A 20,792-nucleotide genomic window follows, 5' to 3' on the forward strand; every position below is an offset into this window, starting at 1 on the left:
AGCAGTTAGAGTAAATCTGACATTGAATATAAATGTTCATTAGGTCAAGTTCTTTCAGCCCTGAAATTTTTAGATGAATCTAACAATCCATTGTTGGGTTGCTGCCACTAAATGGGTTATTTTAAGGAAATTTTGCAGTTTTTGCTTATCATCTTGAAAATTATTAATGATAAAGATAAAATAACAAATTTTTTTCAGCAAAGTAAGATCTCAAAAATTAAAATTAAAATTTGTTTGATTTCATAATTATTTAATTCTTAAGGTTCTTTGATATGCCGAATCTAACAAAAAAACTACCATGAAATTGGACAATTAAACTCTTAAACGAAAGATAAATGCCAAAAAATCAAGGTGAGCGATTCAGGCTTTTGAGAGCCTCTTGTTTAAGATTCAACCCAACATGGCGTTGTTTTCAAATGCGAAGTTAAACTGACTGCCCTTCTTTTTTCCATATATTATAAATATGGTCTTCTCCGCTCACGAAAAAGTAGGATGACAGCGTTCACTAGGAGACGACTTACTAGTTTTGTCACCTTGTGTCCGATCCTATGCAGTATATTTGATAACAGAAAGAGGTGATTCTATGAGATAGATAAAACAAAATGGAAAAATTATAGAAAACAAACTATTACTCACAATATGTACTTTGTCGCTGTTGCTAGATTAAGTATACTCTTGGTTTTCATATTTTCTGTCGTTTATAGATGAACTGTTTACATTATGTTAAACAATTTCAAGTGTTCATGAGCTGTAGTTAATAACTACAAGAATGCGTACACAGTATATTAATGACATAGTTTGTTCTATTGTTAAAATAAACAATTGCATAAGCTTTGAAATACAAATACTGCAGACACATAAAATATATAAGTTTGTATGTATTTATTGGGAGAAAGCCAACTAAATCGCAATACCTGAATAAATATAAAACTATTACAAAAGTCTACCACATGCATTGTATATTGTTTTAATATGTATATTCTCTATGTAACATTTATTTTTGTTTTTTTTAACCATATCTACCAGGTCCAATGTTCATAGTGGTTTTTAATATAATCATGTTTGTTACATTCGCTAATATTCACAATATGTGCTGCTGGACATTCATTTCTATAGATATTGTCTTATCTTTATTCGAGTAGTAATTGGAGTAGTTGAATATAAGTACGATAAGTTCATAAAGTCATTTTATCCTCTAAGGTATTGACGGATGATAAAAGATAACGAAGTGCAGTTGGTGGTCAGCTTTGTAAATATTCTAAACTTTTCTTATACCATTACATAAATGGTCGTATTAGTACTCCTTGTTTTTCGTTGTTTTTGGGGTGCTTTTATCACTATGAGTCTAGTCTTTTGCGGCTCATTGTTAAAAGCCTTACAGTGACCTATTTAATAGATGTTTAATTATATATCATGTGATCTCTAATGTTGTCATATTGGCAATCATAGCACATTTTTTTTTATTTTTCATAAACTTTTAACAGATGCATTCATCTCTTCTTCAAAAGATGGAACAAAAAGGAAAACACTGAAATCAGAGACAATTTAGCTGATTAATCTTTAAATTAGAATACAATTTCCTTAACAGGAACATGTTCTTAAGTATATTTCTTTCTATAATATTATTGTGTTCCAACAAATGTATAGTAATTTTATTATACTAAGCTGTTGTATAATTTGTAAATGTTAAAAGCTAATTACAACAAACAAATCTCATAAAAGAGCATTACAAAATAATTGTATTTTACAGCAGAAACATGTGTTATGCATAGTATTGGCATAACCATATATCTATGATCTGTAATCACATAAGACTGAACATTCCCAGATTTTAGCTTTAATTTTAAAATAACAGACCTAAAACTCAAAATGTTTTACCTAAAAATCTGATTTTTTTTCCGCTACGAAAATATGATGAAAATTGGATGCAATAGTTTGCAACTGAAAATTATTTTTATTGAGCTATCGCGTCATTAGTGACGTAATTTTGACGTCGAAATGTAGGTGTATTTCGTAAAATCTTAATTTTTTTTTTTTACAGTTTTCTGAAAAAATCAACAGTGGACCCACACTTTGCCCACAAATACATTTGCTGTGATATTCTTTATATGACTTATTTACGTGTACCATATTATTTACTTTCCTATGAAATTTTTAAATGTACTGGGGATGGCAGCACATATAAAGTCATGAAAAAAGGTGAAAAGTTAAATATTTAAAAAAAAAAGGGGAATAAAATGAAATTTTATTCTATATAGGCTAATATCTATAAAAATATGATGCAGATATACATCTTTTTCTTATTGTACTTTCAAATATCACACATTAAGCAATGCATAAACATTAAATTTATGATTTATTTAAAAAAAACTACTTCCCACGGCCATTTATTGGGGTTTCTGGTTCTACTAGTTTGCTTCCCAATTTATACAAAATCTCCGAATTTACAAGTTGCTTTTTATATTCTTTACTTGCACATTAAAGAGAAAATCTTACAATTTCGTTAATAATAACTGTGGTTTCCTGTCTTGTTGTTCCTTAATTCCTTTGAAAAAGAAACTATCAGAAGAGCAGGAAACGTGTTGCCAAATGACATATCTTCACGTTCTTGATAAAAGGTCCCATGGTGGTCTTTTCCTAAAAATCTAATTTCGAAAATGGAAGAAGATATATTTCTTGTCCTGAATCAGAATGAAGCACTTTTCGCCGAACAATATGTAACAATCAATCAATATTATTTGATACTATAAAGGACTCCTACAACTCAATCTCCACTATTGTATACGAAACTTCTATTTTCAATCTCTTTCTTGGGGAACTGACAATCGCTTCTTATGCTGAATAACGGACACTTTAAAGATTGTTCCCTGCTCTACAAAGGTTATTAACACATAAATGTGGCAATTGCATTATCAGCTATGACTCTGAGACACTCAACTTTTATCGAAGAAAACATCGTAGGTCAATATGTCACAACATTTTAACGAAACTTAAATAAAACTGTTACCATTTTGTTTAAATAAACCCTGGTTTTAAAATAAACAACATCAATTTAAAAAAATACATTTAATTTCATCATCTTAATTTTTTTCTCATATGTTTAACAAGACCTATGACAACAATTAAGATGCGATCGATACGTTGCATAACAAAACACAATTAATTGTTCAGAAATTCCCTAAGAAATTTTAATGACATTTTTTTTATGTAATACTTAACCTGAGAACAGTGAAAGCTAATTATTTTTATTGCATTTTTAACAAGTTGTTGCAAAGTTGATAGTTGGAAAGTATGTAATTTTTTATATCAAAACATGGTTGTTACTTTTTAGCTCACCGTTCCGAAGGTGAGCTTTAGCAATCTCTTGGCGTCCGTCGTCGTCCGTCAGGTGTAAACTATTTCAAACATCTTCTCCTTTGAAACTACTGAACCAATTCTAACCAAACTTAAGCTAATGATCCATAGGGTATCTAGAATAAAGTATTTTCTGTTTCGTCAAAAAACATGGCCGTCATGGCTAAAAATATAACATAGGGATAAAATGCAGTTTTTGGCTTATATCTCAAAAACCAAAGTAGTTAGAGCAAAGCTGACACGGATATAAATGTTCATTAGGTCAAGTTCTATCAGCCCTGAAATTTTCAGATGAATCTAACAATCCATTGTTGGGTTGCTGCCACTAAATTAGTTATTTTAAGGAAATTGTTTAGTTATCATCTTGAATATTATTAATGATAAAGATAAACTGTAATTATCACATTTTTTTTCAGCAAAGTAAGATCTCAAAAATTAAAATTAAAATTTGTTTGATTTCATAAATATTTAATTCTTAAGGTTATTTGATATGCTGAATCTAACAAAAAAAACAACCATGAAATTGGACACTTAAACTCTTAAACGAAAGATAAATGCCAAAAAATCAAGGTGAGCGATTCAGGCTCTTGAGAACTTCTTGAGAGCCTCTTGTTTAAGATTTCACCCAACATGGCGTTGTTTTCAAATGCGAAGTTAAACTGACTGCCCTTCTTTTTTCCATATATTGTAAATATGGTCTTCTCCGCTCACGAAAAAGTAGGATGACAGCGCTCACTAGGAGACGACTTACTAGTTTTGTCACCTTGTGTCCGATCCTATGCAGTATATTTGATAGCAGAAAGAGGTGATTCCATGAGAGAGATAAAATAAAACAGAAAACAAACTATTACTCACAATATGTACTTTGTCGCTGTTGCTAGATTACGTATACTCTTGATTTTCATATTTTCTGTCGTTTATAGATGTTTACATTATGTTAAACAATTTCAAGTGTTCATGTGCTGTAGTTAATAACTACAAGAATGCGTACACAGTATATTAATGACATAGTTTGTTCTATTGCATAAGCTTTGAAATACAAATACTGCAGACACATAAAATATATAACTTTGTATGCATTTATTGGGAGAAAGCCAACTTAATCGCAATACCTGAATAGATATAAAACTATTACAAAAGTCTACCACATGCATTGTATATTGTTTTAATGTGTATATTCTCTATGTAACATTTATTTTTGTTTTTTAAGAAAATAAGTTATTCATTCATATTCCAGCAGTTCTAACGTATGCTTTGTAAATATAAAGATATGAGGTAGTGAGTTCGTTTTCCATCATAAGAATTTGCTATTTATTCACCAAAGGCCACCCATCCATTGGTTATTAAGTTTGTGCCTTGTATTCAGTATAGATTGTAGGTTAACTATATATGTACTCTTTCATTTAGTTAACTTTTAAGACAATAAAAATAAATTCGTTCTTACGAAATTTATAATCCTCCTCATAGATATTAAACTTTTGCAAAATCCTAGCGCAGGGACTATATCTTTGAAGATTAAGGTCACCTTTTAAACCAGATTTTCTATCATCTCAGATTGGTTATAAGATCGCATGACAAAATTGCTAGTGGGAAATGCTTATTTCTTTTCCTTCTTTTGGGAACTCGTAGTATTTCATATTCCGACGTTTATTTGGTGCAAATGTAAAATAAAATATGCTGTTTTAACCCGCTAAAGAACAGTTTTAGTTGTGTCTTTAATCACAAATAGCAATACCTTACAAATCAGGTGGAAACTAACAGTTTCATAATCTAGACATTGCCCGTACACCATGATGTAAATACGAAACGACCAGATCACAACTTTTTTGATGAACGAATGATTTTAATTATAAATAGAAAATTAATTTCGAATAGAGTTACATCTTTATATTAAATCTTGATTTTTTTCCATCCCACTACCAATATTTTTTTTCTAATTTCTTCAGTATGTTTGTATGTTAAAAGCAAGTTTGCCAAATTCTGTTGGAGAAAACTCGAAGTATTTCGTGACACTGCATGTTCATATAAATGAAGGCTGTCATGTAGTTGCACAATATATCTTTAATGAAAATAAACTGTATTTGCGTAAGATTGTTATCACTTTTCATCTTATTTTTACGCGTTTTATTGTTTCAAATCAATTGAATATATACTAGAAGTTACATAATCTAGATGCGAAACGATATTCCACACCTTCAAACATGCTTTAATTTAATTGTCTTCAAACATGCTTTAATTAATTCATTTATAAGTTTCGGAGATAAGTGTGTCGTCCATTTTCGACGAACAAGTATACATTTTTGTTTAGAATCCAACTGAAGCCCACGTCCAAGTTTGGGATTATCTCGCTGTGTTGAAGACTCATTGGTGGCCTTCGGTTGTTTTCTGCTCTTTGATAGGGCAGTTGTCTATTTGACACATTCACCATTACCATTCTCAATTCTTTTTCTTTGTTGCGTTTAGTTATCATATACAATAATCCTATAAGATCGAATCTATAAAACAAGGAAATTCTCGTATACTGCTATGACATTGGTTGTGTAAAATGGAAGCTCTTTATAAGTAATCTGTGGAGGAAATCAACGTGAGCTGTCCTTTGAATCAAGGGTTTTACGGATACTGTATAATGTCTTTCATGTTCAAGGTTATTTTATCGACAAGAAACTAAAAAACATTTAGTTTTCATTCATTCTAAATTTATTAAAAGTAACGGCATCTATTTTCCTTTGAAATTTGTCGAAAAATCAGTTTTAACAATTTTAAACATTACACGAGACGTATGATGTTCTATTGCTGTCGAAATTTCAGTGAACGTTTTACGCAAATCTAGTATATAAGTTAAATGTTACTTTAATGTTCATATGAAATAACCACAATGGTTATTACAGAAACAACTTTGGTCTATAAAAAATCCATTTTATTCTAAAATCCGAGATTAACCCTTATCAGGACACAATAATTCATCTGACAAAAGTAGTCTACATTAGTTATTAGCCCTTATTGATTACAAAATGAAATATCAGATGACAGCCAGTTGATTTCAGTCAATATTTGATGCTCAGTTTGCTAAATCCTTCTTGGGTACCCGAGCTAGCGCTCATGTACATGCAGTTCTCAGTGAAATATGTATTATTTGAATTTTTTTACTTTTTGATCTGTTTTTGGTTTTCCTTTCTTTCAGGACTTGCTATCATGTACCTGTTCTAAGAAAAAATCATAGGTTTTCTTTTCTTTTGGAACTTGCTGGCATACATTTTTTTCAGAAGGGTTCCTAGTATTTCCTTTCTTTCGTGACATGCTGGCATATGCCTGTTTTCAGGGTGCAAAGATTTTCCTTTCTGTCGGGACATGCTGTCATATACATGTTTAATAGGGATTCCAAGGTTTTCCTGATTCATGTGATCTACTTGGAAACTACTGTTCACTTCTTTTCGTTTTTTTCCTTTGGGTCGTAGTGTATGTCTTTTTTTTTATTTACGGTTACTGGTGTTTTTTTGTTTGGAATTTCCAGTTACGTTTTCGTACAATCACAAATTTAATTACCAGCCTTATCCCTGGTATATACATTTTTCTTTAATGTTTATGACTTTAGTTAGTGTACTAATCTGTAAAAGTTGTTTTTTCTTCCTACCAAAACTATTATTCCATGGAAACCCCATTCATTGGAAATAGAAATCCGGTTAAAAATTCAAGTTCAGTCAGAAACAAAACAAGTCAATAAAATGGACGTTTTAATTCAAGAACCGTCTCAAATACATTTACAAAGAAAAACAATTTCCTGTTTCGGAAAACGTAAACAAAGTGTCGTTGTAAACTTTCTATTCTTGGTATAAACGATTATTTTTGATAGCCGAACTACTTTACTTTGTTTTTATTTGACCATTGGCGATATGTGAAATGACTTGTTCTAATTAATAGACAGACAATAGAACGGTGGTACTGTTCGATAAAGATTATGCTTTGCGGTTACGATATTAATAGGAAATCTTCTGTCTGTGGGAAACAGGTTTAATGTTTTATACATATTTCCTAGTTTGCTTTTTTTCATTTACAGAATTGTCTGTCAAATGTTATAGATAATAATGTCATAAGAAGATTAATATAAAAAATATATTCAGTCCACTGTCATATAAAAAAAACATTAAATCTCTGTTCATGTTAGTAAAAGGTCTTCTCAAATTACCTTCATCAAGTAATCTTGGAACCGACAGTCTATTGTAAGGTGTCCGAATGCTGTAAACTTCTGAAATTTTTGCGTGCATTTTTTATTAAGATTCTTGAACGATTGAGAAAAATTCGAGATTTAGTATTGCCATATAACCGGGAGGTTTGGCTAGCTATAAATACAAGTTCAACCCTCCATCTTTTGTACCAAGTTAGGAATATGGCAGTTGTTATCCAAAAGTTCGTATCTTCGTATGTTGGTGTTTGTTTTTGTCGCACTTCAGTGTTCCTGTTGTGCCTTTTTCTCGTCCTTCGGTTTTAGTTTGTAACCCGGATTTGTTTTCTCTCAATCGGATAATGACATTTGAACAGCGGTAGACTACTGTTGCCTTTATTGACACTCAAGGAACTCAAGCAAACAAATGCTGCTTTTAAAATATAAATTGAGAAAACAAATAATGTTCCGTAGTAAGTAACCTTTTTAAAACTTGGTCTCTTGATTCATCCGAATAGAGTTAAGCAAAAGAAATGTTCCTGAACATATATCAGATATACATATATCTTCTCTAGGAGATAAAACTTATATTAATGGTATTGCCTTATTTGTCATTTGTTTTGCTATGGTTAATTTGAATCAACAGCTTTGTATATGGTTTTAAACAGCGGTATACTACTGTTGCCTTTATTTACATAGGTAACAGCGATATTCTCAACAAACAATAAACAAATTGTAGCTGGGTGTAAAATAATTAAAAACAAATGTTATAGTTCTTGAAATATCAAGTGTGTGGTTCCTGGCTAGAGACAGGCGCCGATCAAAGACTTTAAACATTGTAGCACATCAAAAACCAATTAGATCAGCCAGAAATGTCTATGGTGATTTTTCTGGTGTAGTTGACACGTGATAAAATCTTTGTGATAATATTAATCAAGTGTGTGAGATTTTAGTGTTGTAAAGTTTTTCTTACTTTATACAAACAAATCTCTCTGTTGTAATAAATGTCTGAGCGTAGGAAAGAGAAACGATGATAATACGTATTAAGCATACTCATAAAGACAATAAAACTAAATAGCAACAATAATGAATTCTTTAAAGAACACGTATTTTTATAAGATTTTTAAAGATGAATTATAAAAAGGGACAATATATGCAAGTTCATTTCACCTTATTATTTTGTGACGTTGAACCATATACAAAACTATACAACAAAACAAAAATACAATTATAAAATGCTTCAAACCGACCATGTTTAATGTCATATCTTAATTATTTTAATGTTTAAATTTTTTAGTTTGCAACCCAGATTTGTTTTTTTCTCTATCAATTTATGAGTTTCGAACAGCGGTATACTACTGTTGCCTTTATTTACTGAGAGAAATAAGTGTTGAAGTTTCTCATTAGGTTATTCACATTGAAAGATTTGTGATAATTTTGCGACGTATTAAATAAACAAATGTCTGTTGTCACATATTGCATAGTATTCGCTAGATGTTCTTTTGTCGATTGTTGAATACCGCATACTGTTCGCTTGATGTCCATTTGACTGTTGTCAAATATTACATATTGCTTGGATGTCTCTTTGTCGATTGCTGAATAATACATACTGCTCACTGGACGTCCTTTTGTCGATTGTTGAATACAGCATATTATTCCATGGATGTCCTTTTGTCTATTGTCGAATACTGCATATTATTCCATAGATATAAAAAAGAAGATGTGGTATGATTGCCAATGCGATAACTCTCCACAAGAGACCAAAATGACACAGAAGTTAACAACTAAAGGTCACCGTACGGCCTTCAAAATGAGCAAAGCCCATATTGCATTGTCAGCTATAAAAGGCCCCGAAATTACAATGTAAAACAATTCAAACGAGAAAACTAACGGCATTATTTATGCACATAAAATGAACGAAAAACAAATGTGTAACACATAAACAAACGTCAACCACTGAATTACAGGCTCCTGACTTGGGGACAAGCACATGCAGAATGTGACAGGGTTAAACATGTTAGCGGGATCCCAACCCTCCCCCATAATCTGGGAGAGTGGTAAAACAGTACAACAACAACAACTATAAAAATCAGTTGTCCTTTTGCCTATTGTCGAATACTGTATACTATTCACTGAATGTTCTTTTGTCTGTTGTCAAATACCGCATATTATTCACTGGGTGTCCTTTTGTCTATTGTCAAATACTGCATATTATTCACTGGGTGCAGGAAAACCATTTGTACAATCTGAAATATATTTTCTTCAGTATTTTCAGGTATCTGTCTTATTGATGTTTATCCAAAGTTTTTTTTCAAATATACCTATTCAATTGTAAATTTGTATAATAGGAACGATATTAAAAGCGACGTATTTCAGTAGCAAATTTGATTATAGATATTAGGCTGTTATAAAAATTGAATTACAACAGATTTCTGTTATCATGGAATTTAATACTTCAGAATATGAAATATATGATACAATTATCTTAAAGGGAATCAAATTGCTAAAATAGTGCATTTTTATCAAAAGTGATAAGAATATGTATCACTGTGGATGAAATTATCATTTTTAATCGTCCAACAATCTTTCAAACATATATAATATGTGATATTATGTTGGTCTTTTGTTCTGAATGTAGAATTGATAAATATTGAATCAGATATTTTCTATTTTCTTAAACCTTAGAACTGATATTTCGAATGTTTTAAAATTTAATGTAAAGTCTTACGTGGCGTATTTTATTCATTAATGTGTTCCATTTCATATTAAAATTCAATCCTTCTGCATTTAAACAGATACACTTCTAAATCTAAAAGCAAATCACATCACATCACAAAGCTATCATAAAATTCAACTTTACATAAGTTCGATTCATCGAAATTCTTTTTAGTAATTTGAAAAAAAAAGATAGTAAATTGTGGAATTTAATTACCGTTTATTATTAGTTTTCCTTTTTTGTTTTGAATATACATAACAGAATCGGATATTCTGTCCTCGCTGTTAAAAACAAATTATTCTAAGGCGAAAGTTCCTGAAGTCTCTCAAGGTTAAATCTTATGAAAATGGAATATTTAATTGTTCACTGAAAACCAAGTTAATGTGACAGATGCCTTTAAATCCATTCCAATACTTCTATTGAACATTAATATCAAGGGAAATGAGGGTTTCCTGGTACGACCATTTCCGTTTTGTTTCACCGTCATCAGAAAAGGCTTAGTCAAACGGTTACCTGAATTCGATACAAAATGTGAATATTGGTTAAAATTTAACAGTAATTTATGTAAGAACGTTAAATGAATGATGAAATATTTCGTATTTCTTTATTGTGTTTTGTTGTGAGACATCAAATAAAAATTCAATATTTTCCTCTTAATATAGAAAGAATTGTTAATTAACTAGAAAATATAAAAACGGTAATGCATTTATCAGTTAGTTACATGTTTTTTCAGATCAATCAAGAGATTTAAATTGAAGAGAAAAAATAAGATAATTATCTTCCGTTTGTTATATATATCTTATTCCTTGGTTGATGACACAAGAGACATCATATGAGTTATGTTGCTTTTTTCCATCCTGAAGAAATAATTTTACCAACGAATATATCCTAAATTGCATTTTTATGAATTTTAAGTAACATATTCAGCTGGGATTTGATATACGAGTAGAATTAAAAAGTTGCCCTGAACCGATTTTGATTTTTGACTCGGATAAATTAACCATAGACGATTTTTGACTCTGGAAGGTAACCATAGACAATGTTTTACTCTAGAATGTAACGATAAACAATTTTTGACTTTGTAAGGTAACCTGGACAATTTTTGACTCTGGAATTTAACCATTGACAATTTTTGACTCTGTAAGGTAACCATAGACAATTTTTGACTCTAAAAGATAACCATAGACAATATTTGGCTCTAGTAGATAACCATAGACGATTTTTGACTCTGGTAGATAACCATGGACAATATTTGATTCTAAAGGGACCCATAGACGATTTTTGACTCTAGTAGATAACCATAGACAATTTTTGACTCTGGTAGATAACCAAAGACAATATATGACTAAACGGTAACCATAGACGGTTATTGACTCTAGTAGACAACCATAGACTGTTTTATAATCTGGTAGGTAACCATTGACGAATTTTGACCACTTTGCAAAGGTTTTACTACCAGTCGTTGCAAGACAAACGGAATAGCATATATGTACTTCTATACTCGGTTATCTATTTGGGTGGTTGATATTAGATTTGTGTCTGGCTGTTTACTTGAACTAAGATAGTTTTGACTATCTGTTACGTCGACTGTAGGCAAGTTTTCAATTTTTGTTTAGTCCCATTTATAATAGTGTATTATTCATTAATGTTTTAAGTATATGTCAAATGAAACTGTGTCTTTACTTGAGCGAGACTGATGAAGGATTAAAATATATGTAAAATTATACTTTCATATTATATTTCGTGCGCTGAAAATCGCTATTTAATGTTAATGATATATTCTTTCTCTCTTTCAGACTGTTTCGATTTCGGTGTCAGTATTGACTCTAGCAGCTATTGCTGTGGAACGATGGTATGCGATTTGCCGACCATTAGCTTTTAAAAGTACACGTAGAAGAGCAAGAATTATTATATTTGTAATATGGCTGGTATCTGCATCTGTTGCTCTTCCCGATATAATCTTCCTTCGATTAAAGAGGTTTGAACGAGTTCCAGAAAATGTTTCAGACTTGCTTATGTCATGTCAGCCAGGTTTAGGCCAGGAGCAGCAGACAGCTTATCAGATAGCTTTAATTGTACTACTGTATCTATTGCCAATGATTTGCATCTGCGTGGCGTATATACAAATTTCGCATGTTCTGTGGAAAGGGGACATTCCTGGGGATGGTGACTCAAGATCAGGTTTGTAATAAAATTGAGAAAGGAAATGGGGAATGTGTCAAAGCGACAACAACCCGACCATAGAGCAGACAACAGCCGAAGACCACCAATGGGTCTCAATGTAGCCAGAGTCTCCTGACTTGGGACAGGTGCAAAATTGCGGCGGTGTTAAACATGTTTATGAGATCTCAACCCTCCCCTATACTTCTAGCCAATGTAGAAAAGTAAACGCATAATAACACGCACATTAAAATTCAGTTCAAGAGAAGTCCGAGTCCGATGTTAAAATATGTAACAAAAGAAAATTAATAAAATGACAATAATACATAAATAACAACAGACTACTAGCAGTTAACTGACATGCCAGCTCCAGACCTCAGTTAAACTGATTGAAAGATTATGTTTTCATCATATGAATATCAGGCACAACCCCTCCCGTTGGGGGTTTAGTATCATACTATCATAAAATATATGAGAAGAACATAACCCGTGTCATGCTAACAACTGGTTGTTTTTTTTTTAAAATGTGTTTAGTTCCGATGCAAAGACCCAAGAAGTGAATCAATATTAAAGCCAAAATATGCAATCTTTAATGACCTGACAACAGTATCGTAACTATATCCCTCCTTAATAAGTCTGTTTAAAGCTTTTGTAAGCTTTTGAAGTGAATACTGTAATGTTTGTGCTTAGTAAAGAATATTACCATAAAAGTTTGTGATATCGAAAACCCTGGTGTAATACTTTTTCAGTAATACATAAATTTCTCTCGCTAAAATCTAATACGTTGTTACATACACGGGCGAATCGTACTAGTTGAGATAAATAAACACCACAAGTTGGCGACAAGGGAACATCACCATCTAAAAATGGATAAATAACGAAAGGAAATAAAAAATATCTCTTTTATCATAAAGCTTATTACATTATTCAATGCTTATATATTGGTAGAAAGGATAATACATGTGTTGCTAATAATATATATTATCTATTTTTTCTTGCAAAATTTTTGGCGAAATAGTCTCGGGCATGTTGCTCCAGCTAGACAAATTAATTATTTCTGAGACGTTTGCAAGTCTGAGAAGGCAAACACAGAACAATATCAAACGTAAAAAAACTACGTGTGAAGAAATTTAACGACGACAACGATTTATAAATTGTTGCTTTGAACTAAATACCATACGAAAAACTCTTTTGTGTGTAAGAAATCCCAAATCGACACTATCGACGAGACATGAGAGGTTGAAGACATTTCACAAAAATAGTAACAACATTCTGTGCGATAATTCAGACCTGGTTGCAATAAAGAATGGCGAGATTTCGTTTCATCTACAAGGCTCAACACATCATGTTTTAGATAACATATGAAAAGTGAAACTTTTATTAAAAAGATCGGTTTCTTTAACGATACGAATTAAAATATTTATATGAAAATTCTAAATGTCAAAGATCAAACAAGGCAAGCTGTGTCGCATATATAATGTAACGGTATTGACAGCAGAGAACAATCTAGCATGATTTAGGTATTATGTCTTTTCAAAACAATGTGCTGTTTTTATATATGAAGATAACAAGTACATACACTATTTTGTTAATTTCCTATATCTTTTTTGTTTTGTCATATGTTACGTCATCTTTTGTTTGCTGTCATTTAGTGACTGAACTAAAGTGGAGAGGATAACTTTATTATATAAGTTAGAATAACTTTTTTCAAGTCATATATGTGATTCTTACGATAGAATATTTAACTTAATTACATCAGAAATCATAATTGAAAAAGAAGAAGAAAAAAAAACACACAGGAAAAATTAGACAATATCATAATCCCCTAAAATAAAGAGAAGTGAAAACTACAGATTTGGGTATTTTTCGTCTTAAAAATATTTTTGTTCGTCTCTATATTAAACAAATGACAGTGTTTGTCATTGAAATCGTAAAACATTTCAATAAAGAAGGAAAAGATGTATAAAAACAGCATGTTATTAAATGGAAAATAAGACTTCATCAGTAATTTGTGGTGTTTAGAAAATGACGATTTGCTTTTCTTTTGCAAGGCAAAACCAAATAAATTGAATTTGGTCGAGAGAGATCATTACCATAGTATTGATGAAGTTATTACACAGATATTCTGAATAAAATGAGACAAGGCTTGGAGTAATAAAAAAAACGCATTTTCTTTTCGTTACGGGATTAGAAGCAACTCAAATCTTTGTAAGTATTTAGACAGACGACCGTCTTATGTAATTCTTTACCATGTAATTTCAGTCACTCAGCCAATGATGGATACAAGGAGGATGAATGTTGCTAATGAACAGCTTGCTTCACGACGTAAAGCTGCTAAGATGTTGATCACAGTTGTTTTAGCATTTGCTGTCTGCTACTTCCCAGTTCATCTGCTTAATATTTCAAGGTATTTCTATATGAACAAACTAAACCTTGAAAGTTAGTAAAATTGTCTCTTGTTTATGACGAAAATAATCATAATAAAGTATAGGTACATGCACAAAATCAAGTTGAGAGGATTTACACCGACAATAAACCCGAATCAATTATTATCAAATCTTGCAGTTTTATTTTACTTTAGAAAATCTTAATATGAAAAAGAAGGATGTGGTATGATTGCCAATGAGACAACTCTCAACACAAGATCAAATGACACAGACATAAACAACTTTGTGTAACCGTACGGCCGTCGATAATGAGTAAAGCTCATACCGCATTGTCAGCTATAAAAGGCTCCGAAATAACAACTGTAAAACAATTGAAACGAAAAAAATAACGGCCTAATTAACGTTCTGTTTCTTAAACATCCACTCGATTTATGAAGCAATAAACATCCACTCGATTTATGAAGCAATAAACATCCATGATCTTGTGTGAAAACTACATATATCCACCGAGATTCTCTTTTTATAAAATTTATTTTCAACATCGTTCGCAAGACGGTCGTTATTTTTTTTATAATGAAAAACAAATCTGATAAATTTTGTTCGTGTATAAGTTCATGTTTCTATTTTATTTTTATTTTATTGGCACTTTATGTAGCCAAGGGACTTATTAATTTTTTATGTGCATTTGCAAATACAAAGCTTTTGTTATTAAGTCAAAGATACAATTTTCACTGAAATGTTTGTTCCATATGTAGGACTCAACTCTATGGTGGGTTCCAAATCTATGGCAGATTCCTAATCTGTGGTAAATATGACGTCATGCCATTCCAAATCTATGGCAAACCCTAATCTATGGCAAGTTTTGTAATTCCTAATTTATGGTGGATTTTTGTTGTTTCCAAATCTACGGCAGATTTTATGCAAATCTAGAACAAGGCAGTACATATATAATTATTTAATTGTCTTAAATAACTTCAAATATACGACAACCAGAGCATGTCTATAAACATTTGTGAAATGAACATTCCCTAGTGGTCAACCAAATTGTAATGTCAACCATAAAATAGTGCTTATCAGGAAATCAGGATTAATATGATCCTCCCCAGAAAAAAAGCATTTCTTAATCTGTGCATGATACCGGTTTAATCCCTTTATTCAAACAACTAGAAAAAAGGAAGTCCATTGACAAACAAGACAGCAGTTAAAAAAAATAAACAGTTTGACGTTTCACATAATATTTATTTTAGCGTTAATTAATTAAGGAATGACTGTAATATTTTTTCTGTCTAAAAACATTGGTGTACACTGAATAACGCTCGTAGCGCGTTATGTAACAGTGTGCACCACATTTTGTATGTTATTTCGAATAGACAGAAACAATATTACAGTCATTTTAATTCCATTTTAAACCGTAGAAAAGCACGAAAAAACTTTGATGACGACACGGTCACATGACTAAATTATGTCTATGGGTTGATAACAAAAGAACGTCAGCCAATCAGAAGACGCGTTACATCCAAAATTTTATGAAATTTAGGAAAATAAAATTATGTAAGGATGCATTTATAAATATGTATATAATATTTAGAACTATATAGCGTCTCAAATCCACTCTTTATTCCCGACCCTATTGCAGTAGATCATTTAGTATATTTATGTATTATATAGGATTACTTTCCTAAACTGGCTAATCCTTATCCGTGATTATTCAGTTTATCTTTCTGAGTGAGGGATTAGACATAATTTAACCAGAATGTAGGACATATAAAAGAATACTGCAGAGAAATTTCAAAACCATTGCCTATATTTCATGCTGATTTTCACAATTCATTCGACGAAGAAGTTTGTCTTGATAACACAGTTATGCCCATGTTCCATTAAAACGACATCAGAGAATTTTAATGCATGCAATAAATTTCGATGATTGTTTTTTTGCTGTGTTTACTTTTCTAGGCTTTATACGGCATACGTTTATAGAAATTTCAAAGTCAAAACACTTAACAAGGGACTTATTAATTTTGTATGTGCATTTGAAGATACAAAGCTACTGTTATTAATTCAAAGATACATTGTCACTGAAATGTTTGTTCCATATCCATTTGATAACCAGTATATTTCAAGTTTCCTACAGTTTCTTCTAAAGAAACTTGAAAGATTCAAAATTGTACGATAACATGTCGAACATGGTAGCAAATCACACAAGATTTATAACTTGTTTGAAGAATTTTGTTTTTAACGGAAACTGCTGATGAAAAAAGTAAAGCGTCCATTTGTTCCTGAAAAGATTATCTCCCTCAACACAAAGCCCTTCTTCCATAGAGCAGAAAATGAAGCATTGCTACATACTAACATTCTATTCTAATACAGACTAAGACCGATTGGTCTTTATTTTACATCAAAAGCTGGTTGTTAGGTTTATTTATACACACAAACTCAATTATTGCTAAATTAAATTTTTTTTCAATTTTTGATATAATGTCCAGTTTAAAAACTATCCGAACTAATCGGAAGCTTTAATACAGTTTTGAACTATAGTATTACAATTTATTTTTTAATTCTTGATTCGTAAATTTATCAATAACAAAATTTGCTTAGTTTTTCCATGAAAGCATGTCGTTTAAATCGAACAGGATATAAAATAAATGCCATCTAAAAAGGCACAAATCTTTTCCTTTTGACCTAAACATCCGCTTTATATATTCATTCGACATATAGTTGATGTGTAATTCTACTAGAAAAAGAATTCGTTTAAGAATTGAAAATCCATTACAATAGAATTTGTGGAAAATGCTTGGTGCCAATTCTTAATGTGGAGTGAACAATTTGAAAATCTATGACCATTATGTTGAGATTATTTATCATGGCGAGCATTTCAGATTTGGAAAAAAAGTAGGATCAACAAAACACAAAATTCAACAAAAATCCGAAAGTTTAATTTACCCCAAAATATACAAAGTAATTAAAGCTTGATACAATTACATTTGTAATATCGGGCCTTCTATAGCTACTATGTGGTATGGGTTTTAGCTCATTGTTGAAGGCTGAACGCTGACATATAGTTGTTTACATATGTGTCATTTGGTCTCTGGTGGAGAGTCGTCTCATCGGCAAATATACCATATCTTTACATTTTATATTGATAATCTTATTCAGTATTTTGATGAAGTTATCACACATTATTTGATTTCCTACTTAGTGTTTTGTGGTGTTATCTGTATAATTGTTTATATATTGGTAGATACGCTGGTGTATTGAAGTATATTGCTGTTGATGGGATACGTGCATATAGCTATGTTGCTCATTGGCTGCCTTATCTAAACAGTTCAAGTAACCCAATCATCTATAACTTCATGAGTGGTGAGTATATATAAGATGTCATGTAGTCTTTGATGCAGAGGTGACTCATTGGCACTTATTTTTATAATGAAATTTAAATATTTTCTGTTTACAAAGTCGTTTTACCTTCATTGACACAAGAAAGTGTCCATGTAACATAGTAATTGTCATATATCATATGCTTAGCAAAAGTATAAATTAGGATTAAACTATTTTTTAGAAGACCAAGAGAGTTTGTATCTAATAGTTAAATCTCAATAAATGTAAGCCATAGAAGTGTCATTTCATTTTAAAACTCTGGAATTCCACTGTAGACCTCGGTAATACATTTTGATGCACGCCTTTCTGTCCATCGGAATTACAAGTGTTTCGAACATGTCTGTAATACAAGCAAGCAACAATTAAGTTTACGCAAAATAGCTGGCAATAAAATTTTGAAGTTGGCTATTACAGCATATTTTTTTTTCTTTTAATAGTTTTTTATTCTGCACAGCCAAACGGATGACCATTTCGGGAACAGTATATATTCGTCATATATATACACGAAGTAATTACCGTTTATGTTGGCTGTTAACTGTCGAAAACCAGTTGATAGTGACTGCTTGTAAATGTTTGTAAAAATAAATCCAAATGACACGGGTTTCTCAATTTTTCTGAAATTGTCCTCAAATGAAACTGCAAACCAAATCCCCAAAATATCAATAAATTAGTCAAGGTATGTGATGAAGATACCAGTAACTTGTAAAGACATAAGGTTTTAAGAATTGTCCTTGTTAAAACTTATATCAAATACCAGACATCAAACTTTGTACGCCAGACGCGCGTTTCTTTTTGACAAGACTCACCAGTAACATTTGAATCAATATAGCTTAAAGACCTAATAAATAGCAAGTATGAAGTTGAAAAGCATGGATGACTACAACCAATATATGTGGGTTTTTTTTTCATTGCAGCAAAGTTCAGGAAAGAATTCAAGATGGCATGTATATGTTGCTGTGGACCTCCAGAAAAGGGAAAACAAGGCTTTACTTTTACCTCAGCGACGCATTATATCTCACCAAACAATGTTGGGACGGAACAAACATCATTGACAACAATGAAGTAAAAACAGTATCTTAGCGCCGTCAAAAAAGGTTAAAACGGAAGAAAAACATGCATTATAACAAACGCGAATATGTAACGATTAATCAATGCAGCAGGATAGAATATCTCTGAGAACAAGTGAATATATAAATTCGATCACTACGGTAAAGTATTTATCTACTGGACAGATGATGAAATTGAGCGCAATGTGTAACTGTTACGAGTCGGGGGAATATTAAATGAAAACAACAACATTGGTTTACTATATATTTGCTTTAAATAGAAATTAAGATTCATTCAGTATCGTTTATAATTGATGAATTGAACATGGTAAATAATATTATTTAGCAACTTGGTATTTCCTTGTCATCTTTCTGTATAAGCTGTATTTTCCATTAAACATGATTGCATTTTGTACTTGTCATCTTAACACAAACGCTGTTGCTTAATTGCAGATAATACAAATAAATCTGTGTAATTCTTCCTACAGGGATATAGTTCATTAGTTCGCGTGCTACATTTTCTTGACGTAAATTATATTCGATGATTAAAAACAGATAAAGCACCTGTCTCATAGAATTACCAAATTCGTCTTATATTTTTCGTAGAAGTAAGCATTTTTTTAATCTTCATAATTCTCAAATTCCTAAGATAGCAAAAACACTTTTGGTTACAAAATACAGTAAAACGCAATAAGATTCAAAAATAGAGTGTTAAATGTGTTCAACCTAATACTGAAATAACCCTTTCTTAATGCAAATACTAGTTTTGCAAAATATAAGTACATTGACAATTTACTTCAAAACATCTATAGAAAGGTGGAAGGTGTAGTTGTTAAGAAATAAAACAAGAGGATATCTAACTTTAACCTCATAATCAGATGACAAAAGATTCAGAAAATACAAAGGCATTCTACATATATTAAATACACCCATCAGGACGTTAGCTTACTTGGATATTTATATATAATTCACTTCATGTTAACATTGATTATGCAAAAATGATATATTAAAAAAAAAAAAAAAAAAAAATGGAAAAAAGGAGGGGTTCGGAAATTTGACCTTAGGAATGATTTCTCTGTCCCTACCTTAATGTGTCAGAAGATGTTATATTCAAATAATTTCTATTTCAAATTTCGAAAAATCTTTTATGGTACTGCATTTTATTCAGAAAAAGTATAGGCACAAGTATATCAAATATGTCCACATCTCGTTTAATAATCCTTTATACAACAGATAAACTCAGAGGAAATCGTATGATCTCTAAAGGGAACGTGACCAGATACAAGGTTTATATTTGAAAGAGTAAATAAATTACAAATAACTGCTTCTAGATAAGGTCAATATCAAATTACTTAAGAAAAGGCCATGCGAATCCATACTCAGTCAAAATTTCACCGTAAGGATAGGATGCAATCGGTAAATCAACAGACCAGACTGCTTTTCTCATATCTAGATATTTGAGATCACTTAAATATACAATATATGTACACTGACGGAAATTATGAAATTTGTTTGTACGAGCTTTTGGAACAGGACGAAAAGCGAGGCTAGCCGAGCGTTTATCCTATTTCTTAGCGAGTACAATACATTTTAGA

At 31.1% G+C, this 20,792-nt stretch overlaps 1 protein-coding gene across 1 annotated transcript in view; it reads left to right on the forward strand.

Moving 5' to 3' along the window:
- Positions 1-20,037, forward strand: part of LOC143052255 (orexin receptor type 2-like) — a 34,320-nt gene extending 14,283 nt beyond the window's left edge. Inside the window, exons 2-5 of the mRNA XM_076225248.1 lie at positions 12,026-12,410; positions 14,652-14,796; positions 18,015-18,133; positions 19,066-20,037. Coding sequence (XP_076081363.1) covers positions 12,026-12,410; positions 14,652-14,796; positions 18,015-18,133; positions 19,066-19,217 — 801 coding nt within the window. The 3' untranslated portion in view covers positions 19,218-20,037. The remainder of the gene's footprint in view (positions 1-12,025; positions 12,411-14,651; positions 14,797-18,014; positions 18,134-19,065) is intronic.
- The last annotated feature ends 755 nt before the right edge of the window (positions 20,038-20,792 follow it).

Source organism: Mytilus galloprovincialis, chromosome 1, assembly GCF_965363235.1.
Source record: "Mytilus galloprovincialis chromosome 1, xbMytGall1.hap1.1, whole genome shotgun sequence".
Classification (NCBI taxonomy): Eukaryota; Metazoa; Mollusca; class Bivalvia; order Mytilida; family Mytilidae; genus Mytilus; species Mytilus galloprovincialis.